Genomic DNA, 27208 nt, shown 5'->3' on the forward strand with positions numbered 1-27208 from the left:
AGATGAACTTTTGGTATTGAACAAATACTTATTTTCCACCATGATTTGCAAATAAATTCTTTAAAAATCAAACTGATTTTCTGGGGGGGGTTCCATTCTGTCTCTAATGGTTGAGGTTTACCCATGTTGACAATTACAGGCCTCTCTAATATTTTCAAGTGGGAGAACTAAATACTTACAGTAATTGTTTGGTCTGAACTAGAGTTCAGATGAGCGTTCAAATTAACAATACGAAGCGGACTATCTGAGAAAAAGAATTCTGATCCCTTTAAAAAGGACCAAACACTGCTAGTATGAAAGCGCTCTTAGATAGCCACATTATACAACCACAAACTTTTGAGAGGAGTGAGCAAGGATGCAAACCAACTCTGTGGTTCAAGAACCTTTCAAGGTTTAAAAACAATTTTACTGAAAAACATAGGTGAAAGAGACCCTTTGTTCATTACAGTCAAAAATTTAAATAATACCTGTGTTGAGTTCAATGGCAGTGCTTCCGGTGCTGGTACAACTTTCATCTGCAGCACCAACAGTGATAGAATAGTTCAGACCACACATCAAATCATCAAAAAGGCATGTTGTCCCACTGCTGTTGCACGAGTATGCAAGGCCACTATTGGCCTTGGCCACTGTTGTGTAGGAAAGCGCACCCCTACTGGCCTCCCAGGACACAGCCACGGCACCAGCGTCACAGACCACATGTGCCTCAACTTGCTGTGGAACACAGGGCACTGCCCCAGACACAGATATCAATATTAAAGGCAAACATAAAAATCTTATGTTTGATTGTCCTGTATCACCATGAATGCATACCTGTTCTTAGCTGATTTGTGTCACCCTGTGACACATTACAAACACTGTTTAGGGCAGTCACACTGATATTGTAGGTAAAGCCACACATGAGATCTGATAAAATGCAAGATTCTGTCCCTGTGTCACAGGTGGATTCATGTCCTTCTGTGTCAACTGCTTGGACCGCGTAGGTATCAGCTCCCTTGCTGGCTTGCCACTCCACCTGAGCCGTGTTGGTAGTACAGTCCAAATGAGTTTCCACTCCCTCGGGCGGGCAAGGAGCTGGATAAGAAAGTCATAAATAAGGAAACTGTGTAAAGTAATAAAACGAAGGAGGAAGAGCATCATAAAAATCCCTTGGGGTAGGTTTGTGTAAAATAAACATCTGTTAAGATGTCTCAAATAAGTCTGAGGCCAAGTACTGTACACATGTACTGATAATCAGCATCATCAGTCACCGTGACAAAAAGTTCGAAAAACCTTCGCCTTAACATTGACCACCAAAAAGGAAGTTATGGACGTCAGATGATGCCGATTTTCATCTCACAGGTTACGTGAATAAACAGAACTACCGTTACTGGGCAGATACAAATCCTAATGAAATTCATGAGTGGCCTTTACATGCTGGCAAGGGGACAGTATGGTGTGCTGTTTTGTTACATGAGATCATCAGACCCTTTTTTTTTTTTTAAATGAAGAGGGGATCTCAGTCACTGTCACTGCAAATCATTAGGGGGAGCTGTTACAAAACTTTGTTACACCTGAATTGAACAATTTTCCACATGTACAAGAAACCTGGTTCAACACGATTAACACATGGCAATCATTGAAGGCTGTACGAGAATTGTTCGGTAACCATGTGATCTCAAGATTCGGTAATGTTGCCTGGACCCCTATCACCTGGATCGTGACTTTTTTTTTTCTTGTGGGGCTATCTCAAGAGTAAAGTTCACAAAACTTGACCAAGAACTCTGGATGAGTTAAAACAGGGAATTCAAGATGACATTAACAGTATCCCAGCTCAGAAGAGGAATCAATGAGGAATCCCAACAGATTTCAAGATTGCATTCGTACAGGAGGATGCCATCTACAGGACGTCATTTTAAAAAAATTAAAATTCCATCCTTGTTTCTAAAATGGCATGTTTTAGTGACTCATTTATGGTGAATAAAATATTTTTCTTTCATCACTCTTGGTTTTATTGGGTTGTTGAAGCAACAATAACCCCGCAATTAACTAATGCAGGGTTGTACATGTAAAATGTAAACATGTAAAAAAAAAACATGCCTATTTTCCTCAAAACAAACAGGAAATGATCCAAAATACACAATAAGGCTAGGTTCATACTACAGGTCTTAATGCACGAATCCGATTTTTTTCTTGTTTTTCCGACTCGAGTCAGTCATTAACTTGACGGTCTAAACGGGATAAGTCGCATGGAAGTGGACCATTTTAAATCCGATCTGAGTCTCTTTCGTATGTGGTTCAAATCCGATCTGTGCCACATTTTTTTCAGTACGTGGCTGGCAGTCTGAACTGTCAGGGCTCCCAAATCGGAATTCGTGCAGCAATTACGTCGGCAAAGAGCAAGAGGCACGGAGGACGCCAGCCATGTAGGCATATAGCGTTTAGCTTGAACTCTGCTTTTAAGCACAAAGCGGGCTTGACCACAGTCATAAAAAAAATAAAATGAAGAAAAGAATAAGCCTTACAATTTTCCATTTTCATTGTGCGCCGAATGAGCAATATTTCATTATTGCACACATGGCCGAGTCGGGCAAACTGACGCACCCACGTCATTTCACGGACACCGACAAGGCTCATGTGTGTGCGTGTATGCGTTCTATCAGTCCATATAAACTTTGATTATAAGATTAAGCGGGAATTATTAATATCTGATATTTGTGTCCTCTTTTTGGAAATAAAAATATGATCACTCTGGAATGACATACAGCTAGCTTGTGTAATTTATTTGATCCTTCTGCGCATGCAGGTCTCTTTGCTGAGCGCATCTCGGACTGCGAATTAGTGCGCATGCGTGATACTTGAACGGTCTCAATGGACAAAGGCAGTCTGAACGGGCACGCCAAAAAACAGATATGGCAAAAAAATCGGATTTGTGCATTAAGACCTGTAGCATGAACCTAGCCTAAGTGACCCTGAAATGCCCTAAAATGTACAGGAAGTGACCCATAAGTACTCTATAATTAACAAAGAAGTGACCCACAATTAACTCTTTCCCTGCCAATGACAACAACAGATTCAATTCTATTCATTTAACATGGGAGAGGTGGCTGGGAATGTTCTGGTTTCAGTGACATTGACAGCGCTAGACATTCAATCCATTTAGACAGGGAACATGGGTCCATATCCTATCTACCTCCTGTCTAAATGGATTGGATGTCTAGCGCCGCCAATGGCAGCCAATGAGTTAACATGGATGTGACCCAAAAATGCCCCCAAGTTCACAAAAATGAGAGGACCATGGGAGGTCAAACCACCCCCAAACTGCATTTTGTTGTTTTTATTGAGATTTATCTACCCATCATTTTCTGAGTAGATAAAACCTTTAACCTTTCCACACCACAGGATGACCAGTCTAAAGATCAGACATGAACATTCGTAGCCTGCTTCAGAAACTTCGGTTACGTTCAGACTGCAGGTCTTAATGCCCAATCCTACTTTTATGTACCTTAAATTTCGCACTATAAAGCGGACCTGACTGTAAGCTGCAATCCCACCAAATTTGACAAGAAAACAACATTTGTTCATAGATAAGCTGCACTGGACTGTAAGCCACAGCTGTCCTCACTGTATTATGCGATATTTACACCAAAAGATATCAACTGGTAACACTTTATTTGACAGCGGCATCAGACGACTGTCATAAGACAAACTGAACCACCATGATGCTTTGAACTAATTGGCCGCAAAGCTTCATTGGTTCAGGAAGCTTCATTTGGCCATCCCTGTTCCCTTGAGGGAGACAGCAACCTCTGCTGTCAAAACTGTTGTTGTCCAACATGCCTCCTAGCATGAATTCCAGCGCTACAGATGTAAATAACAATCAAAATTCATGTTCTGTGCTAATTATTTCTTTATTTACCTTCAGTTAATTCAGTTAATTGCTAGTTATGGTATTTGGTAACACTCTATTTGACATTGGCACCATAAGACTGTCATTAGACAATTATAATGATGACATGAAACTGCCATGAGCGTTAACGAATGCTTATAACAGATGTCATTTAGTGTTATCCACCAAATTATCTCACTTTTCAATGGATGTAAAAGATCTGGACATAAATGCAGTTTGTGACATAACTTTCTGGATGACACTTAATGACATCTGTCATAAGCATTCAGTAATTCCCATGATAGTGTTATGTCACAATTATGAAGGTCTTATGACGCCGCTGTCAAATAAATTGTTACCCATTGCCCCCATTAATCAACAAATAAGCCGCACTGGACTATAAGTCACACGATTCAAAACGAAGGAAAAAAGTAGCGGCTTGTAGTGCGAAAATTACAGTAATCTTTTTGTGAGGCAGTTCCGACCGCCGTTTTTCATAGTGGCCCTAATAATGTCACACATGCGCAGTGCAAAGGTAATGCGTGTGTGCAGAAGCATTAAGGCAAACGAGCAGCCTAAACATGTTGGGTTATTGAGTACATTATCATTATATAAAATTAAAATATATTGTTTAATTTATAGGATTCCAATCGGTGCATTAAAATACATTGTAGTAGGGGTAATGCTTACCTGATTCAACCAAGAAACTGGTGCTAGGTGTGCTATTGCACCTCTCATCTGATGCAAGAGTGACAACACTGTATGTGTGGCCACATTGAAGATTTATTAGTTTGCAGTTGGTGTAATTGGAGTTGCAGATGGACATATGGCCATTAGAGGACTTGGCTATTGCTGTGTAGTTCAAGGGATCCTCGTCAAACTTCCACAACAATACAGCAGAGTTGGTGAAGCAGTCAAGAACCACCGAGCTAATGTTGGGTGTACATGGAACTGACATACAAAGGAGAGATGAAATATCAAAGAAGATACATAATTTAATACAAATAAAGTCATTAAAAACAGTATCGTGTTGTACCAGATTTGAACTCTGTTGGTGGGCTGGGTAAACTGGAGCACATATCATCTTGTGCTACCACCTGGACAAAGAAGGACTGGCCGCAGGTCAAGTTGGTCAAGGTGCAAGTTGGTTCAGTACTCTCACAGACAGACTGGGTCCACTGTGTGCTACGAGCTGTCACAATGTATGACAGCGCCTCCCTGCTTGCAGTCCAGGTAACCACAGCCTCATTGGTTGTACAGTTCAGGACCACATCCACATCAGTAGGAACACAGGGCACTACATGGGAGAGCAGGGTATCTTTGTAAAATATCACATTCAATACAGGGAGACCTCAGGTTACGTGTCCTTGAACTACGATGTTTTGACTTTATCTGCCTTTTAGTCCCCAGCGCCATAGTGTCTGCTTACTTAGTGCATAGTGGTTGTCTGTGTTCGTGCACAAGGAGCAGTGTTGTCAGTAACGCAGTACTAAGTAACGCGTTACTGTAATCTGATTACTTTCGTTCAGTCACGAGTAATCTAATGCGTTCATTTTTCGAAGCCAGTAATCTGAATAAAGTTAGTTTCCTTAGTGCCTGTCCGTTAGGGTTATTTTGTTGTTGCCTCATAATGTATGTAGAATAAAGAATACAGCAATCATGTACGAAGAACATTTCGAATACATGTTGCTCTTGAGTTTGGGAGTGACATCGCATGTCATGTTTTCGCAACAGGAAAAAAAAACGAGTCACGTGACGTGTATTACCATGCTGTGAGCGCTGTCGGCGGCCAACAAACATAACCTGGCTACCTCTCAGGATGCTAACAGTGGAAGACGTAGGAGAAGAACCACAAACAGCTGCATTTGCTCATTGGACATATAGCCATGACTTCACATTTCTCTCCAGTAAAGATGACAAAAAATATCTCTGTGTGTCGCAAACTTTGCGCTTGCTCAAAAAGACAGTCGACAGCTAAGAACTCTACATCCAATTCAAGGAACCACTTGGAACTACAGCAAAACACGACAAAACTCGAAACAAAGTCTGCAGGAATTGAGACAGCCAACACTTCTACAGTTTGTAACCAGCCTTCACGTACATTTTATATAGTTTGTAACGATAGGAGTAGTGTGACTTTTATGTTGATGACTCTGTAACAAAAGTCAAAAACTTGGACACAACTCATCATTTGTGTTTTATATATTTTCACCACTAGTGTAAATTCTCACTGAAGATATCAAAACTATGAATGAACATGTGGAATGATGTAATTGGCAAAAAAAAAAAAAAAAAGAAAGAAACAACTGAAAACAGGTTTATATTCTACATTCTTCAAGGTATCCACCCGTGATGTGTGTCAAAACTTTTGGCCTGTGCTGTGTTGTCGTCAATCTTCGGTTCAAGCTCTGTTGTTGTTTGTTGCTTTTGAAAGCTTAGGTTTAAAGAACATAGACAAAATAATTTATAGACACAATTTTAAAGGCTAGGCCTTTATTTTAAAGGGGAAGTTCAGAATTTTTGACATTAGGCTTAATCTTGGAGTTAGTGTGGGTTTAATTAGTTGTTGGAATTGATTTGAACAAATTCTGTGCAGTTTGTCAGTTATTTGTTAGTTTCAGGGCTCCTGAGTGGCTAAGCTAGCGTGAGTCAATTGTGTCTGCTTAGCATACCAATAAAAAACAACATATAAACGCATGAGAATCACCGATGACTATGCAATTAATAATGTTGCGTTTGTTGTCAGGATAAAGTTGAAATCAACTCCACTGACTAATTAAACCCCTGGTAAATCGAAGATGAAGCCTTATCTGAAAAATTCAATTACATGCGATGAAATTTTTCTGTTGTCATTTTTATGTTGAGGCAGCAAAGGTAGAAAAATTGGAAAAAAGTAAATTACTTTTAAAGTAACTTAGCTACTTTAATAGTAAAGTAATCAGTAAAGTAACTAGATTAGTTTTTTGAGGAGTAATTAGTAATTAAATTACTTTTTTAAGTAATCTGTGACTACACTGACCAGGAGTAAATTTGCCTTTCTCCCCCTCCCTATCTTTACATTATGGCCCCAAATAAGAAAGCTAGTTCTTTTCACAGGTACAGCTAAATGGAAAGCAATTACCAAGGAAACAAAACTTAACATCATATAAAGAGAGAAGAAAGGAGACATACTGACAAACATCAGTAAAGACTTATGTTGCGTACAGACTAAAGTTAAACTGTCGCATAAAAACGCCTTGCTCGTTGCCAAAAGCAAATTTGTCTTCACACAGACGTTACATCACCAACAGTCGAAGTCAAAAGCTGATGCACTGAGAGCATCATACCTCATGGCTATGTTGCCAAGAAAACTTTCACGATTGAACAGCTTATTAGGCCTATCACGAAATACAAAAAGAAAACTCACATGATTTCAGTGTACTCTCCTCACTGGGCTCAGAGTGACAATTCTCATTGGAGGCGACAACAGTCACCGTGTAATTTTGACCACAAGGGATGTTCGGCATGTTACAATGCAAGCTTTCAGACATGCAGATTTGTGGTTGACCATCATCTGGTATTATGGTGGCGGTGTAATACTTGGCACTTGTCGAGCCGGTCCATGATACTGCAGCTATGTTAGATTCACAGTTCATGAAACTAGTGATTCCAGATGGTTGACAAGGCTCTGTGGGGTTGAAAAAATGGAGAAAAGATTTTTATACTCATATATGTGTATTTATATAGTATATTGATATTGAATACTTATGTGCTATTCAAGATACAAATTATTTCCCCTTATCCAGTTTCTAGAAGTAGAATCTACCTGATTTAAGAACCGATGGCTCGCTGGGTGGACTGGTGCACATCGAGTCAACTGCCTGCACAGTCAGAAAGTAAATGTTACCACATTGGAACTCATGGAATGAGGACCAGGTGTCGTTGGTGCTAAGCTGCACTTCATTGCCATTGTTTGTCCCAGCTGTCACGATATAGTAATCTGCTGTTTCAACCGGACTCCAGGTCAGCGACGTTAGCTGTGACAACAATATTTATTCTGAGTAAAGAACATTTCAAGCTTTAGAATATTACAGCCAAAATGTGCACATAATAAAGATAAGATAATTACCTTTGTTGTACAGTTCATCGTTGAGGTTAAATTCTGGGGTATGCAGCTTGCTAAGGATAAAACAGCAGGGAAAATGTGAACTTTTAACACAATGACAAATGCATTTTACTGTATGCAGAGGTGGGTAGTAATGCGTTACATTTACTGTTCTTTTGTTTGTTTGTTTTTTGACGTAATGCTACTTTTACATAAGCATATATTTTGGCTACGCTACCACCTCTGATGATGTATGTATAAACTTGTACCCATTTGAATAGAAGTGCTGCTGCTCGGCATGCTGTTGCACATGTCATCATCTGCGATCACGTGCACGGTGTATCGCTCGCCACAGTGAAGGTCATCCCAGGTGCAGCTGGTGTTTGGCGTCACACACACGTGAGTATGTTCATCTTGTCCTATCGCAATGGCTAAGTAGTACTCTGCACCGTCCGTCTCGGCCCAGCTGACTGAGCCAATGCTGTCCTCGCAGTGTGTGAAACTCTGCACATGTTGGGGCACACAGGGACCTAAAAAAGAAATTATTAGATCATTCAAATTAACCCATGGCACACTTTATCATCATTTAAAACGAAAGAAGGTTATACTTGTCTTGAATACTGCAGGCTGGCTCAAAGCACTATCACATTGATCGTCCTGAGCTTTTATGACAAAAGTGAATAGTTGACCACAAGGAAGCTCAGCTTCGGTCATAGTCTCATTGGTTTGGAAAGATGTGACATAGCCCAGGTTCCCTGTGGCTGTCACCACATAGACTGATGCGCCTTTAGCTGGCGACCAATACAGTGCGACTGTGTTATTGTCGCATGTTCCTTCAACTCGCAGGTCTGTTGGCCAGCATGGCTCTAGAGAGGAAGGAGTAATTTGTCGGTCAGATGGTCCTAAAATGCTGTAATGCGCTCTTATGACTGATAGAACTAGCTTTTTATTTAAGGAATGAGCTATTCGTTGCTTTAAAATAAGCACATGTAACCAGAGATGGGTAGTAACGCGTTTCATTTACTTGAGTACCTTTTTGAGAAAAATGTACTTCTAAGAGGTGTTTTACCACTCCATACTTTTTACTTTTACTTGAGTAGTTTTGTGAAGAAGAAATGCTACTCTTACTCCGCTACTTTGTGCTACACCATAGTCATTACATTTTTCCTCTTTATTTTACATATTAGATTTGTCTTTATTAAAATTATATATTCATTTTCAGACTATAAACCGCTACTCTTTTTCTTCATTTTGAGTCCTGCGGTTTATAGACCAATGCCTCTTATTTGCTGATTAATCTGGGTTGATAGGTAACAATTTATTTGACAGCGGAATCATAAGACTGTCATAAGACCTATTTATGACATGTCCTGCAGTGCTGTTTTCGTCAATAATGACAATGACGAAAATATTTCATCAGCAAACAATTTTTTTCATGATGATGATGAGATGATAATGAGCTGAAAATGTGTCACCGGTAGGCATGTGCCGGTATGATATTCTGACAGTACGATAACATTAAGCCACAATATCACGGTTTCTCGGTATCACAGTATTGCAATTACAGCTCTAAAATGTGTTTCTTATATATATATATATATATATATACATACATATATATATATATATATATATATATAGTTATACATAGTTATATATAGATATCTGGGTTAAAAAAAAAAAAATCCATTAAACAGGACTTTTATTTTTCAAAACATATTAGCAAATCGGAACATAAGTATAATGGTAACTTAAAATTAAAATAATAATAACAAAATATTCTAATTAAAATAAATGCAGTCCTTTAGGTGAGCCTAAGCTCATTGTTACTGCTCAACATTATTACCATTAGAACAAAAATAAATGAATTATTTTCCATAAACTTGTATCATGTTTACATTATACACACTCTCTTTCTCAACACAGACAGTTGTCAGACAAGAAAAAAACACCACGTTTTACCACCACTAGACACACTAAACACGTTGGAGTTAACTCTAATAGCTGGTGGGAAACGTTCATGACAGTGTTTACTAACCTCTAATTTTGTATAAATGCAAAATCATATTGGAGGTATTGCCTCTTCGGCAGCCACCCTCCGCAAACGTTTTACATGTCGGTTGGCCTTCCTACTCTAAGCCGCGGCTGTCTGTAACTTTTCTGTAGCCGAAGTGTTCCTGTTCCAGCGATTTCGTTTTTTTCGATAGGGGAAAAAAAGTTCAGGAGTTTCACTTCCTCCAGCCATCATGTAGCACAGCTGACTCACTGAGACTGAGGAACATCTGGTGGAGGAGGGTTGAGCCTTTCAGCTTCAAACGTGGGATTTCTCCATGCGTTTTTGGGATATAGAAAATAGCTAATAAATACCTCAGGGACGAAATAAAACATAATGGGACCATTGCCACTTTTCGCCTGAAGAGACGAGAACGTAACGAAAACGCGCCTTTCGGCTCAGCTCCTTTACAACTACGGACTGGTGGAGTCTGCATCACTGGAGACGCTGCACTGATCCGCCTGTCAATCTCCTGCCCTCACTTGTGAACAAGACCTCAAGATACATGAACTCCTCCACTTGGGGCAGAATCTCATCTCTGACCTGGAGAGGGCACGCCACCCTTTTCCTACTGTGGACCATGGTCTCGGATTTGGAGGTGTTAATCTTCACTTACCTAGGTAATTAGGTACTTTTTTAGTTGTACTTGAGTACATTTTTGGATGACTACTTTTACCTCTGAGTAATATTTTATTTACTTTGAATGATATTATTTCCAAGTAACAATATTAATCCTTAAGTTAAATTTTGGGCTACTCGATCCACTTTTGCATGTAACATAAAATCATACATTAACTCCTCATTCACTTTTATATGTGAATTACAGGGAAAATAATTACCTGTGTAAATGTCAACAGTCTTGCTCTTTTGACTGTAGCATGTGTTACTGTACGCTGTTACATAGAATGTGTAAGTTTCTCCACAGTCCAAGTCAGAAAATATGCAGCTGGAGTTGGTAGAGTTGCATTGATGAGTGTTCCCAATGCTAGAGGTGGCAGTAGCCATGTAAAACTCCACTTCCTTTCTTTCCTCCCAGTGCATGTTGGCTGTACTTGTCCCACACTGCAGGTCCACATTAATGTGAATGGGTTCACAAGGACCTGCAATATATTTGGCATCATAACTCCTATGATATTGTCACAGTAAATATATGAAACACATTGTGGAATGAGAGGCAACGTACGTGTGGTAAAAGCAGCATGGACAGTTAATTCAGTTTGGCAATGATCACCGACTGATGTGACGCTGACATTAAAAATTTGGCCACACTGGAGATCTCTTAGATCACAATGTTCATCTCTGCTCTCACACGAAGCCTGGTGGCCATCCGTAGAAACTGCAGTAACTCTGTAGAAATCGGTTTCACTTGCTGAGCTCCAGCTCACTTCGACTGTGTTGTTGTAACACTCCAAAGATGCTGTGACATTTGTAACTGCACAGGAGGCTGGACAGAGCAAAACATATGCAAACCATGTATTGGTACTGTACCAGTATAATATATTTTAGGGATGTCCCGATTCGATCGTGCCATTTTTCAGAGGATCGGGATCGGGTGAAAATGATCGGTTTTTAATTTAATAAAATTAATTTATATTTTTATGCTTGTACAGCGCTACAGCCTCTGTCCAGCTTGTGTTTGGTACCTAAAGTTAACGATGATTGACAGGTTTGTTGCTTTGAGCTTGCCATAGAAGCTTGGTAGCTGTAAGATAAAAGGCACAAATGTGTCAATCATTGTTAAACTTCTGTAACTGTGCTGTGGCAACTCATTGTGTAACTGAGAAGCTGTTCTTAGCAGTGTGAGTGTCAAAGCGTGAGTGGATTTGAGTGGACTCCCTCAATGAAGCATTTAATAAAGACAAGCGCTTTTATACGTTATTCTTTATTAAAAATAATTCACAAAATGAAGGTGGCAGGGTGGGATAGTAACACGTTTGGAACCGTTCTTTTTCTCAACTTTTTTTCGGTATTGGATCGGGACTCTGTATCGGCAGATTCTCAAAATCAGGTGACTGACTCAGGTGCAAAAATATGCGATTGGGACATCCCAAATAAATACATTCATGTTACATGTACTGCAATGACCACAAAAATCCTTCGCATTCTGTAATCACTTTTGTTGTAAGTGCTCCAAGGTGATAGGATACTACCTTAGGAAAAAAAAAAATTTTTTTTTTCTTTTTTCTCCAAATACATAGTTTAGCCTTTAACAAATACAATTAACCAAATGTTTCTGTTAGAGATGGGTGAAACAGGAATTTCCTTCACACTGACAAGTTGCTGTGATCATGATGCACAGCTGCGCAGGGAATTTCCACTAGTGTAGGCCTGGCAAAAGCCCTGGCGGTGCTAACTATTTGCATATGCATAATATCAAGTGTATTACTGTCGAAGGTCGGGACCGAATCTTCTCGAAGGCATGATTGTGCTCTCAAAAACCGAGGTCCTGTATTTTATTAATTTTTTTCTGAATAAATGTGTTATCTTAGGTGTTTTTCATTTTCTTTGTTTTTCCGGGATTTTGTGTGGTCTCCAGCTGACTTTTTCTCTTCAATATGAAAATACATGAACAATTTTCCCATTTTTGGTTGGTCCTTGATTGTATTGTAGTAACGAGACAGAAAAATCCATGGTCATTATACCACAATAGAAATAATGTGCGTGTGTGAGGGGAGGTGGGAAATTAGCAAAATATTAAATATTAGTAAATATTCTCTTTACCATTACTGATGGAATAGAAAATGAAAAAAAAAAGGGAAAACCAAACCTATTTACTTTGTAAGACTGTACAATACAGTAGCAACACACAATTATGAGTATATATTCTGTACCTGAGACCAGTTGCACAGTTGTAGATTGACTGCTGTTGAGCGTTTCTCCGATGGCAACAACACTGGTGTAATAGACAATTCCACAGTGGAGGCCCTCTATATTACAAAATGTTTCTTGTGTGGAGCAGGACAGAGAGTGGCCATCAAGACCAGCGAGGTGTGCCTCATATCTAATGGCTCCAAAACTGGCTTCCCATGACACACTCCCCCAGTTGTTCGGACAGTCCACAGTCGCTTGAACATTGGTGGGCGGGCAAGGTTCTAAAAGTAACAGGAATAGTCATGGATGATGGATGGAAATAGTATTTTTGCTAATCAATAATCACACTCGGACATGGCTGCTTCTATTGCTTTAGTACATAATAAAATAAAAATATTAAAACGACAGTGTAACCAACAATAAAAATATTGATAACACTTTGTAAAAATATCGGTAACGCTTTGTAATAACTATCCGTTTTACTAGTTAATAGATCATTAGTAAACAGTTGATAAATGATTTATTGTTGATTTGTGATGTATTTGTTAACAGTTTGTTAAGCATTTACAGGGTGTTCCAATATGTCTGACCCCATTCTAAATGCCCATTCTAGTTAATGGATCTTAATAAAACTATATACACTTTATGCTGAAGGTCATATGTTTTATTGGTTAAATATACAAAGAAAAGTACAAATATTTGTTGGTTCTATGGCAGATTTTCATAAATGTGCAACATGAGCACTGCCTGCAAAATGGCTTATCAAAATGCCTTTTCTTTTGAAGTGAACGGCATTTCTTAACCTGAAAAGATAGAAATGCCAAACGTTACACACAAAAACTTGAAACGTTTCTACACAAACTGTGTTTCACGTTAAGAACACCCTGTAAATGCTTAACAAACTATTAACAAATACTTCACAAATCAACAATGAATCATTTATCAGCAGTTTACTAATGATCTATTAACTAGTAAAACGGATAGTTATTATAAAGTGTTACCAAAATATCTAATATGAGTGCATGTGTGTCAGACCAAAAGAGCTGTGTACGCAAAAAGTAAATTCACAGAGCAAGACATTCGTCACACTTTCTCGGACACAAGATAACTAATGAACATAATGCTGTGTCCATTCCTGGCTGATTTTGCGGCCAGTCGGCCAGTCGCGCCCACTGTTGGGTGTTGATGACAAAAAAAAAATCACCGTTGCTCTGACCACTCGGATGCACAAAATCATTTGCCCAATTTAGGACTAAGGGCACCCACGGACAACGCCACGGCAGCCAATCATATCTGACTCATCCCCAACTTTGCCTCCTTTAAAAGACCGAACAATTCCTTCAAACTTCATCACTTCTCTGGATGCTTAGCGCACACTGCTAGAATTGGACTCTGGGCTCTGTTGTATGCTGTTTCGTTGCCTTGTTATTTTTTGGCTATTTTCGACCTGGAATCGATTGTCAAGGTTTTGGAAAGTCGTTGGTAGTTTTTCTTCAAATTATGAAAGTTAGTGTTCTTAGTGGTTAGATAGTGGTTAAAACAAAACAAACGAATTGCGTTTGGCTAAGAGATCCAATCCCAACAAGGACAAAAAAACTGACAAAAAAAATTTGAGATTTGTTTTCTCACCTGTCTTAATCAAAACCTCTTCGGTTGAGGTGGACATTCCTTGGCATGCAACATTGTTTGCTGTAATACTGACATTGTATATCTGACTGCACTCCATGTTGTACAAGGTGCAGAAACTACTACTGGAATTACAGGAGACTGTCAGACCCTGTTCTGTCACCCCATCCACCTTGTATTCATCTGCACCATTGGTAGAGCCCCACAGCACTTGGCCGATCGTTGGACTATAATAGGTGCTTATGTAACTGGGAATGCATGGTTCTGTGGGAAAGAAAAGCAGAGGTTTGTGGCACAATCAATCTTGGAGCAAAGATTTTATTTTTATTGAACTCCTGTTGGAACTAAATAAAATTGCATCTGATTTTGTTTATTTTTACTCTACATACAAGCGTATTATTAATTACATTAGTAACATGTATAGCCTTAACCGTATTATGATAACACTGATTTAAATGTACTTGATATTCTATTAACCAGATTAACTGCATGATCACATTTTTAGTAGAAGTCCACTCAGCAGAATGTACCAGTCAATCACATGCACGCTACACGTTGGCCTCTTGAGATGACTTCATATTTTTCTCAGAATGAACTTTTGTGGGTTTTACATCCCTTGGAATGTGTCTGGGACTTATCACCCAAAGTCAAGGTACAAAAAATCGTAAGCTCAGAGGCAGAGAACGGGTGAATTTGACACACTTGTTAACTTTCGACATATTTACGTAAAATAAATGCTAACTGCCTGTTTTTGTTTTTTTTTTGCTTTTAACCAATAATTGAGACTGTTTTACGTCCATATCTATAAAAGGAATTCAGGGATTTAGGCATGTAGTCACAAGAATTGTAACATAAAAAGCTCTTTGTGGTGACAAGGCGGCGCCAAAGTGACTTAGACTAGCAGAACATTCGACATATTTACGTAAAATAAAGGCTAACTGCCCGTTTATTTTTGCTTTTAACCAAGAATCGAGACTGTTTTACATCCATATCTCTAAAGAATTCAGGGATTTAAGCATTTATTCAGCTAAAAAGCTCTTTGTTTGTGTTTCCACTCGGTCTTCTTTGACGGAGATAGGCCTTCTATTAATCGTCCCCACGCCCCATGTCCCGTCAACATCATTATGAAATCTATGTATAGGCAAACATAGTTGTGGTGATGGGTAACTCCATTACCCAGCGTGCAATTATATTACCCTTGGGCCACAGGACGTTACATACAAGGAAGTGTACTCTACAAAGTGTGACTGGTAGACTGCCAATGAAACTGTTCATTAAACGTTTGAGTATAATTTTCATGCCTCGTCTGCTTATTAGAATAATAAGATAGCACAGTAGTTACATATTTGCATTGCTGCGAACAGGAAGTATCTATCACAGTAAGTATCATCTTTCGTATGATGAATATTTTTTTTGCGTAATGGTAGAGAAAAAACCTTCGAAAAACTAAATTTTTCATGTAACGGAGCTTTCATATCTCAAGGTACCACTGTACTGTATAACTCATGTAACTTCTAAGTCGCTGACAAAAGGTTTTGGAGAAAAATTTCTATTTATTGATACTTAAAATTTTAATATGTGAAGGAATCATATTGTATTGCTAAACCAGTGCTGAAAATCGCCCACCTGTAACCAGAGGCTCAGTCATCTTCGTTATGCTGCTGCAGTTAGTTCCCACAGCTATAATAGAGATTGAGTAGCTTTGTCCGCAGGGCAGCATTTTAAAATCACACTGGGTGATGTTGGCCTCACAGGTGAAGAGATTGCCTGTGGCATTGGCTTGGACTATGTAAGACAACGCACCATCACTTGGAAACCAGTTCACAGTGGTCTTCTGCGTGTAACAGTCCAGCACTGCCGAAATTTGTGATGCTTGACAAGGGACTGAGATGAACATTACAGTTACAATAGGCATTGATAGTCCATGTCATTTCCTTGATCAGATTTTACCTGCAGGAGTGTTGATGACATCAGATGGCGGGCTGCTGCAGTAGCCGTCAGAGGCGACCACTGAGATGTGGTAGATCATGCCACAACCTGTTTCTGTTAAAATGCATGAGCCATTCGTACCCTGGCATGTTGTGTTCTGACCATTGCTGTCCTGTAAGGTGGCAATGTGCAATTCGGCCCCTGAGCTCTCAGACCAGAATACAGTCAGAGAGTTGGTATCACAGTCCAACGTAGAAGAGATATTTGCAGGGGTGCATGGTACTGGGGAGAAAAATGCAAATGTGTGTCGGTTGTCAGTTTCATTAGAAGAGCATTTGGATTTTTGTTTTACACTCTGCAAAAATGATAATTGGAATAAGTATTATATGTCTTGTCACATAATTCAGATCACTTCAGAGTGTCACTTTTATTTTTGCATTGCATATACATATATGTATAGTACTGTGGTTTTTCTCTAATGATTTCTGGTACATATCTGGTTAAAATCTTTCATAATAAAGCTGCGCAGTGATCATTCCTCATGCAATTTTTTCAAATGGGTCATTTTAATACAAATAATACAAGTGAAAATATGCCTGTAACATTACACCAAACTAGGGATGTCCCGATCCGATCACGTGATCAGAAATCGGGCCAAACGAGCCATTTTTCAGAGGATTGGAATCGGGTGAAAAAAATCAGGTTTTTAATTAAAGAAATATTTTTATGTTTTTTTGTTTCATGCTCGTACAGCGCCGCAGCCTCTCACTCTCCCTCCTGCTTGGCAGTGCGACAAAACTGTCCAGTGCAGCTGAGTTTCGCACCGAAACAATGTTTGACAGGTTTGTAGCTTCGATCTGGCCAGAGAAGCGATCTACGATCAAAGGCACAAATGTTTTAATCATCGTTAAACGTGCAGCCTAGTCATAAGTGTGCTGTTGCAACTCAGCACAACTCATTGTGTAAGTGAGAGGCTGTCCTCGGCAGCATGACATCAAAGCGTGAGTGGATTTGAGTTGACCAACTCAATGACACATTTAAGAAAGGCATGTATTTTTCTACATCATTCTTGTTTAAATAATACCATAATGAAGGCAGTGGTTAGCACATCCACCTCACAGCTCTGGGATCGTGTGTTCAATCCCAGCTCCCGCCTTAGTGTGTGGACCAGTCCATGATGCATTTGTTACCGGGCCGCAGAGAAATATTTAATAAATTCTTAACGACCGCAATCCGGCCTGCACATTTTGACACATCAATATGCCTGTCTACTCTAATGACTAATCCGATTTGGTTTGGCCACCATTACTGGGGTGTTTGCACACCTATAGTATGAAAGTCAATTTAATTGGTAATGTTAGCTGCTGTCGGATGTGCGGCACACCGCAGCAATAGCGGACGAGGAACGGTCGTTTTGCTGGGTTTAGTAATAAAATAATAAAACTGGATAGGAAGTCATCATTGAAATCCATTGGAGCTCTAACATGTATTTTTTAATTCTATGCGCGTTTGTCCTCGATAATGACGTAGGCGCATCAGATTTGTTCCGGAAATCATAAGCCCACAGATTAGCGAAGATGACTGAAAACCAGGCATCTTTGGACAGTTGTCACCTGCTGAGCCAAAAGAGGAGCCTACAACCAAGTCCATTCTGCATAATATGTGGCTAAAAGCTAGCAAACGAGGCAACAAAAGCGAATGCACTGAAAGCATCATACCTCGTGGCGAACCGTATTGCTAAAGCCAAGAAACCTTTAATGATTGGAGAAGAACTCATTATGCCTGCGACCAAGGATATTTGCCGTCAAGTTTTAGGACAGGTCGCTGTTATAAAAGGTTGCTTCATTATAAGGTGGGTTAAAGTTTCAGGCATTTAATGTTTGTTTTTAGCCTCGTCGTGTTAGTTTATATTTACTGTAATTTCCTGCCACACATTGTAGGTCCGTGAAGAAAAGGCCCACATCACACCAGTCTGTGGTGCAAAAAAGATTGGGGACCACTGATATAAATGATGTGCTGAACATTGAGAACAGTTTTTGGATGACTACTTTGATTTTTACCTGAGTAATATTATTTTGAAGTAATGCAACAATTACTTGACTAATACTGACCCATAACACATTGACAAGATTTTTTTTTTTTTTTTGAGGTAATGGATTATATAAGAAATCTGCTCATTGATGGTTTACCTGTCTTGAAAGTTACACTCTGGCTTGGTGGGGTCTGACAGCCATTGTCCTCTGCCATCACAACAGCTGTGTAGAGCTGGCCACAGCTGAGTCCGGTCAGATCGCATCGTGTTTCGTGGGTGTAACACTCATCTACCTCACCAGTAACACTTGTGGCCACCACGTGGTACATCTGACCTCCATTGCTGGAGTTCCATGTCATGGAGGCCACGTTGTCGCTGCAGCTCAGGCTTGCTTGGAGATTTTGAGGAACACACGGCACTGGGAAATACAATTATTTAATTTAAATGTAGCAAATCACTCGTTTTCAACCCTGGATTAATGTACATGGGATGAGCAGTATACTCTCTACCTGTCCTGATTATGTCTTTTTGACTTTGTGAACTATTGCAAGTTTCCCCCTCTGCTGTGACCTGCAGGATGTACGTCCCTCCACATGGCAGGTCAGTGATGTCACAGCTTGTGTTCGAAGTAATGCAAAAAGCATTGGGTTCGTTCACCTTCTCCAGCATGGCTGTGTAGGATACGGAACCGGGTATAGTCGCCCAGGAGAGACTGATCATGGAGTTGTCACAATTGACTGACCTCTCAACAACCACAGGAGTGCAGGGAGCTGCAGAAAGGAGAAGGAAGTTATGATCATGTGAACAAGATGTTACGGTCCTGCTCGTTATTATAGTCTTCATGGCAAGGCAAGGCACATTTATTTGTATAGCACAATTCAACACAAGGTAATTCAACATGCTTTAAATCACATTAAAATCCCCAAATAATTAAAAACAACTGCCACAGAAAATTAAAATAAAACCAACTCAGCCTGCAAGCAGGACTGAACGGGCCCACGCAGTTTGGTGCAACTTGGACGTCACACAGCTATGGGTGATTTCAGATTGCTCCCCTCTCATCATCTCATGAGAAACTAACATGTGCTTGAAACTCGTCTCTTTTTTTGTGTGGAACTTCTTGGGCATGTCTGGCAGAGATGCTTTTGTATATCCTGAGATGAGAAATACATTCACACACCTAGGTGAAAAAAACGTATTGAAGAGGATCCTACAAAAAACGAGGCGCTACTGAGCTGTACAGCCACGCACTAATTCAAAACCAAAATGAATGTTCTAATTGGGCCAATTCCACCAAGTGTGCCAAATTTCGTGACTCGAAAAGCTGCCAAAGTCCCAAAAGAAAGCTACTTTCTTTTAATGGTGAAGAAAGGTTCATCATGTCAACAGACAGAGACATGTGGACATGGGCCTTAAAATGTAGTATTACAAAATGTCTTGTAACTACACTGACCAACCTGAATGGAACTGGACGTGAATAAGTAAAATGAGTGACTTTCTATTGTCACTAGTTGGTGCTGTTGGGTTGATGAAAATGACCCCTAAAGGACCCTTCAGGGTCGACTCTCAGATTCAACCACGGGAAGTTTGCTGCAGATATGTTGTATATACAGTGTATGACAAAAGTGACTACACCCCTCACATTTCTGCAGATATTGAGGTATATCTTTTCATTGGACAACACTGACAAAATAACACTTTGACACAATGAAAAGTAGTGTGTGTGCAGCTTATACAATAGAGTTAATTTATTTTCCCCTCAAAATAACTCAAATTTACTTAAATATCTGCAGAAATGCGAGGGGTGTGCTCACTTTTGTGATACACTGTATAACTTATGACTATTGAAAATTTGCAGTTAGACAAAATGGCGAAAGCCAGTCGTGTTCAGGCTGGGATATCTCTCATACATGCCAGATATGAAAAAGACTGAACGTTGGATACGGGAGTTATTAGTCATTGACTGAATTTGGCGTATTGCCAAAAAAAAAAAAGGCCGGCTTTGGCACGCCACACAGGTCAGGCCTGTGAATGTAAACTCACCATTTTTATAACTTTAGATCTCGAATGTCTAGTAAACAGTGTCACCATTTTTGAGGAGGATCAAACGAACTCCCCAGACGCCAATGGCTCAAACATGCACCCTGTAAATCGATTCACATTCAGACAAAAAAAAAAAACAATTTCCTGCTGGGTTTGAAATATTTGTCCCGAGACTTTTTTGGTGCAGTTTTGCACATAGTATCGATTCCCCAGTATGCATCGCTCTACATTGAAAAAATCTAATAATCTAAAATCTTTTTGAAAAATTCAAAGGGGCGAACCATTTTGTTACGGATTTTCGCAAAGTTGCAAAACTATCGAAATTTATGCAAATCTGCAAATTTTGGTGAGTTTTTGAGCATGTTAAGGCCACCAAATTGTCCATTTTCATTTGCCATGATTAAAGAATAATAAGTTTTTCCAACAAATTCTGGGTAAACAAATATTTTTAAAAATATCACATTTGAATAGCTTATGCTTAATTAATAAATCATTATGAATACCAAGTGTGTAATATGAATGAGAAAAAGAAAAAAAAACATTAAAAGAAACATTCTCAGACACCTGTGAAAGCTGAGACAGCAATACTGGGTTGACTGGTGCACTGTTTGCCACGGGCCTTCAGGCTAATTGTGAAATTCTGGCTGCATGTCAGTGGTGGCAGAAGGCATGTGTTGTCAGTTGTGGAGTTACACTGAAACATTTGGATGTCACCCAGGCCATCTGTCACTAGGACGATGTAGTCCTCATCATCATCAGCATTTTTGCCCATCACCAAGGCCGAGTTCGTACGGCAGTCGATCTCCACAGCAGATAAGTGAGGTATACAAGGAACTTCCAGAAGAAGAAAACAGAATGATACACAATTTACAGTTAGTTTTTTTCATCACATTACTTAGAGATGCCAAGACTGATCAAAAAGTAAGACAAGAACATGCAATATTTTTGTAGCATAATACAACAAATTGCCAGGCAAAATTTTAAAAAAGTGTATATCAACTTTATGTTTGCATTATTTAAAGCAAAAATTGACTCCCTCTAGTTAGGGAGAAAACACTACGTGAAGATTTTGCGCTGTAAAATCATGACAGCATCGTTCCTTACCTGTCTTAATCGATTTTGTTGAACTGTCTCTACCCACACATTCATCTTTTGATGGTGTGACGGTAACATTGTATTCTAGCCCACACTCAAGTGCGCTGAGACCACAACCACCTTTATTAGAACTGCAGTTGTGCTGACGACCTAAGGCGTCAATAGCAGACACTGTGTGCGTGATCCCCGCGATGCTGTTGGTCCAGTTTACAAATACAATCCCGGTGTCACAGTCCACAGTGGGAAGAAAGGATGACAGAGGACAAGGGGCTGACAGAGAGATAGAGATTGAATTCAAACTGACAATCAAATTACATTTGAATTAGCTTGCCTATTTTCAGCTCTGGGGAAGAAAAGACATCTGCTCATTGAAAAAACAAAGTGACAATTTTAATTGGGACACGTTGCTTACATGTCATTTACACAATGTTAACGTACTAAACCTTAAGATGCAGAAAACAGTTCTGGTCCATAGACTTCATATTATATTGACATGACACGGGGCACAGGGCCGATCCGTAGGTAAAAAATGATCAAAAATCTGATTCCGTTGTTTATCGGTACCAAATAAAAACTGTGTGGGTTGAAAGGGCAAGCGTTAGGAAATATGAGTTTTCAGAAAACAAAAATATCGTATAAGAATTTGATCAGCTTTAATTATACTCATGTGTAAATTATTTCTCCTATCCTTATTTCTCTCTTGCAGCAAAAAATATTTAATTCTAAAACATTTAATTATCTTTTTTTTTTTAATCTATTCATTTTTACATTTATTGATACCCAGGGGTGAAAGTGGCTAGAACTTCTTGCCGGAATTCCCTGACTCCATTTAAAAAAAAAAAAAAAAAAAAATTATTGGGGGGGGTCAAACCTCCAAAACCACCGAAATGCAAAAAATCAAGGGTTCAATCCCTGGCTCTGGCCTTCCTGTGTGGAGTTTGCATATTCTCCTTGTGCCTGCATGGGTTTTCTGCGGGTACTCCGGTTTCCCCCCATACCACAATAACATGCATGGTAGGCTGATCGAACACTCTAAATTGTCCCTAAGTATGACTGTGTGCGCGAATGGTTGTCCGTCTCCTTGTGCCCTACGATTGGCTGGCAACTGATTCAGGGTGTACCCCGCATATTGCTCATAGTTAGCTGGGATTGGCTTTAGCGCCCCCGTGACCCTCGTGAGGATTCTGATTTCCATTCAAAATTGTATTTTTTCATGGATTTACAAAATTCCATCTAAAGCTCCATCTAATTTTTATTTTCCCCTCAATTCTTCAAATCTAAAAGCAAAACCTCAATTTTAACTATTCAGTAACATAGGACGCGTTTTAAAATGGAAGATAATGTAAACATTGACTTTTTTAAATGATAGATATAAGTAACTTACATTAACACCAAAAATAAGTACAAATAACATTCATTATGCACAGTAAAATCGAATATATTATTATGAGGAAGTAAGTAGCCTAACATAAATGGACAAAAATAAGTCCAAAGTGCACATTAACATGGATGATTAAAATAAAATAAACCTCAGGAATTATTTCCTTTCTCTTAAAGATCTGATCAATTTTCCATTGCATTGCTCCTTTAATTCAACAAGCTTGTTTTTTCCCCTCTATTTGTTTCCATTGTTGTTTCCAAAAAACGGAGAGGGCTCTGGCTGAAAACCGCCCCTCTCAGGCTCCTCTTCCGCTCATCTCAGTCCCGTTTTGCACCCAACTCTCTTGGAGAGAAAGAACGTGCATTTGAACCAATCAGAGATAACTATACTTGCTCATCACGTGTCAGTATGTCGGCCAATTGAACTGACAGCATAGTCCATGTTTTTTTTTTTTTCTGCCTGCAACGCGACTTGTCAGAGGCGCTGGGAAGAACTACGTCGAAGAAATAAATGAATAATAAATATCTGTGGAAATGGATAACGCTACACAAGCTCTTTATTAGGCTTGTTGTTAACACTTGTGCATGTAAATCTGACGTTAGTAGATTCTTTTTGGAGATGCGTGTTTGGACAGTTGCCGTCATATTTGTGTGATCAAAGCGGCGTTCTGGGCGGTTCCGCCTAATAAACTCATAGCGGAACTCCGTTCCGGCTTGTTCCGGTCCACTTTCACCCCTGTTGATACCCTCAAGCAAAACTTATTGTATATCGTAAAGGGGGGAAAGACAAATTGGCCTCTGTATCCTCTGTATTTAATTTCCTCTGTATTTAACTCATCAAACGAGGTGGGTAGAGTAGTGAAATATTTTATTCATGTAAGAGTAGTGTTACTTCAAAATAATATTACTGAAATAAAAGTAGACATCCAAAATATTTACTCAAGTACAAGTAAAAAAAAAAAAAAAAAGTATTCAGTTAAAAGAATACTCAAGTAATGATAAACTGCTTAAGTCTGATTTTCTTTTTTTTGGGGGGGGGGGGGGGGTTCTCAGCACAACGTCATCTATATACGTAAACTCATTATCATTATACTGTACGATAACCTATTACATAACCATATTAGGCCAGAAAAATAGACAAAAATCATAAAATTCTGACTATAAAAATCTACAGAAAGAAACATAACCGTGGTCTATCAGCACCAAATACTGTATAAACTAGGACAAAGGCTGAACTTTTTGGAGTAATGTTGTACGTATTTGAAATAGTTTCCTTTTTACGGTGCTTTAAAGACACCACGTGAACAAGCCAGCGTGATCATAGGACTTCCGGACTAGGACCTGTGCGGGGTTATGTGACTGTATCGTTACGTCTGCTTGGTACAAATAAGTATTTAGTCAACCACTAATTGTGCAAGTTCTCCCACTTGAAAATATTAGAGAGGCCTGTAATTGTCAACATGGGTAAACCTCAACCATGAGAGACAGAATGTGGGGGGGAAAATGCAGAAAATCACATTGTTTGATTTTTAAAGAATGTATTTGCAAATCATGGTGGAAAATAAGTATTTGGTCTATACCAAAAGTTCATCTCAATACTTTGTTATGTACCCTTTACTGGCAATAACGGAGGCCAAGCGTTTTCTGTAACTCTTCACAAGCTTTTCACAAACTGTTGCTGGTATTTTGGCCCATTCCTCCATGCAGATCTCCTCTAGAGCAGTGATGTTTTGGGGCTTTCATTGGGCAACACGGACTTCCAACTCCCTCCTCACCCCGAGCGTCAAAATGATAACAAGAACGGGGAGCAAAAATCCCAGAACCACACGGGGGGACCTAGTGAATGACCTACAGAGAGCTGGGACCACAGTAACAAAGGCTACTAGGCTATACTATACTAACACAATGCGCCACCAGGGACTCAAATCCTGCACTGCCAGACGTGTCCCCCTGCTGAAGAAAGTACACATCCAGGCCCGTCTGCGGTTCGCTAGAGAGAATTTGGATGATCCAAAAAAAGGACTGGGAGAATGTGTTATGGTCAGATGAAACCAAAATAGAACTTTTTGGTAGAAACACAGGTTCTCTTGTTTGGAGGAAAAAGAATACTGAATTGCACCATACCCACTGTGAAGCATGGGGGTGGAAACATCATGCTTTGGGGCTGTTTTTCTGCGAAGGGACCAGGACGACTGATCTGTGTAAAGGAAAGAATGAATGGGGCCATGTATCGAGAGATTTTAGATAAAAATCTCCTTCAATCAGCAAGGGCATTGAAGATGAGACGTGGCTGGGTCTTTCAGCATGGCAATGATCCCAAACACACAGCCAGGGCAACAAAGGAGTGGCTTCGTAAGAAGCATTTCAAGGTCCTGGAGTGGCCTAGCCAGTCTCCAGGTCTTAACCCCATAGAAAATCTGCGGGGGAGTTGAAAGTCTGTGTTGCCCAATGACAGCCCCAAAACATCACTGCTCTAGGGGAGATCTGCATGGAGGAATGGGCCAAAATACCAGCAACAGTGTGTGAAAAGCTTGTGTAGAGTTACAGAAAACGTTTGGCCTCCGTTATTGCCAACAAAGGGTACATAACAAAGTATTGAGATGAACTTTTGGTATCGACCAAATACCATGATTTGCAAATAAATTCTTTAAAAATCAAACTATGTGATTTTCTGCATTTTTTTTCACATTCTGTCTCTCATGGTTGAGGTTTACCCATGTTGACAATTACAGTCCTCTCTAATATTTTCAAGTGGGAGAACTTGCACAATTAGTGGTTGACTATATACTTATTTGCCCTACTGTATGCAGAGTCACGTGATTATTGTTGAAACATCTCATTGGTGAGACTGTGCTAGAGCCACTGTGCAGGCAAAATAAAGTCAAATCTAATATGTAGAATAAAGAGGAAAAATATTATGACTCCATTATAGCCCAAAGTAGCGGAGTAATAGTGTTTAATTTTTCACAAATATACTCAAGTAAAATTAAAAAATATGGCGTGGTAAAATAACTCTCAGAAGTACATTTTTCTCAAAAAGTTACTGAAGTCAGTGGACTGGAGTAAATACAACACGTTACTACACACCTCTGACAATAAGATATTAAATTATACATTTTGAGTGTAAATTAAAAGTAAAAGAATCAATGTTTGTCCTAGATGATTGTTTTACTTTCCTGGTATGTAGCTCAATTACTGCTAATTGTGTGCCCTGCCATTTTTCTATATGTGATGAATCATTATCATAATCTGTTTGTGGCTTGAGCCTAAACTATACCTACCTGTATTGATTTGGTCTGCCAGGCTGTAAGAACTGTTGCAGGTGTCATCTTGGGCCATAACTGTCATGCTGTAGGTGAGCCCACACTGCAGGCCCTGCACTATGCAGTGATTCATGTCCGTCATGCACACAATGACATCACCATTGCTGCTCACCAGCGATGCATGAAAATGTGACGCATAACCTGCCGACTCCCAGGTAATGTTCAGAACACCTGACAGACAGTCAAGGTGATTTTGGATATTCCCTGGCACACATGGTGCTGTGAGAGGAAAGAGAAGACTTTCAGTATTCAGATAAGGGTACAATACAGGCTTGTTCTTTATACTATAAAGCATGGGCACCGCCAGACATATTTTACTGGGTCACGTGCCCCAGTTTTGATTTGCAGTGCCCAAGTATAAATTTCAACCATAAAAAAAAAATTAAAATAATTTTAAAGTGCGTATGACACCAAAAAGCATGTTTATTTAATATTTCACACGGTGTTTTATGCTCCTGAATGAAATGGACCGCTTGGATGTGTGTGAAAGCGATCGATTTTTCTATATTAAATTTTTGAATCCCGCGCCATGAAAATGAATAACTTCCTGTTTTGAGGAGGATTGCGAATGTGACGTCACCCGGGTCAGCAGCTCACAATACAGCATTGCTTTATAGCATGCAGATGGACTGCGGATTCAGCTGATTTTACGGATTAATTTGTTTTTCGCATCACGCCAGCCAAACGGCTGCAGAAAATTGATGCTGCACCAGGGGAGAGGCGTGTGAGCCTTTTTGGGTTTTAAAAGGCCCCCGTTCACTGCGGATATTGGCCAAAACAAGCCCCACTACTGTGGGACCATTGGACCTACGAGGAAGTGAGTAAACATCGTATTTTGTACTATGTCAAATACTGGGATCATGGCACACGTTTTAAAATTGAGGCGGCTTGCATTTTGTGGCTGATTGTCGACCGAGAATATCATTCGGCCGACGACCGTCGGCTTGTTTGGGGATAAATCCAATCA

The 27208-nt window shown here is 39.6% G+C and overlaps 1 protein-coding gene across 1 annotated transcript in view; it reads right to left on the bottom strand.

Moving 5' to 3' along the window:
• The window catches only part of LOC130918998 (uncharacterized), a 103533-nt gene that overhangs the window by 30619 nt on the left and 45706 nt on the right, over nt 1-27208 (bottom strand). The window contains exons 25-44 of the mRNA XM_057841346.1: nt 26200-26460; nt 21548-21808; nt 21008-21277; nt 18910-19170; nt 18558-18818; nt 16390-16650; nt 16066-16323; nt 14443-14703; nt 12834-13094; nt 11186-11446; nt 10842-11102; nt 8558-8815; nt 8219-8479; nt 7974-8023; nt 7671-7881; nt 7272-7532; nt 4902-5162; nt 4556-4816; nt 811-1071; nt 468-728 (exon numbers count right to left, since the gene is read on the bottom strand). Of these exons, the coding sequence (XP_057697329.1) occupies nt 468-728; nt 811-1071; nt 4556-4816; nt 4902-5162; nt 7272-7532; nt 7671-7881; nt 7974-8023; nt 8219-8479; nt 8558-8815; nt 10842-11102; nt 11186-11446; nt 12834-13094; nt 14443-14703; nt 16066-16323; nt 16390-16650; nt 18558-18818; nt 18910-19170; nt 21008-21277; nt 21548-21808; nt 26200-26460 (4962 nt within the window). The remainder of the gene's footprint in view (nt 1-467; nt 729-810; nt 1072-4555; nt 4817-4901; nt 5163-7271; nt 7533-7670; nt 7882-7973; nt 8024-8218; nt 8480-8557; nt 8816-10841; nt 11103-11185; nt 11447-12833; nt 13095-14442; nt 14704-16065; nt 16324-16389; nt 16651-18557; nt 18819-18909; nt 19171-21007; nt 21278-21547; nt 21809-26199; nt 26461-27208) is intronic.

The sequence above is a fragment of the Corythoichthys intestinalis genome, chromosome 7 (genome assembly GCF_030265065.1).
Source record: "Corythoichthys intestinalis isolate RoL2023-P3 chromosome 7, ASM3026506v1, whole genome shotgun sequence".
Lineage (NCBI taxonomy): Eukaryota > Metazoa > Chordata > Actinopteri > Syngnathiformes > Syngnathidae > Corythoichthys > Corythoichthys intestinalis.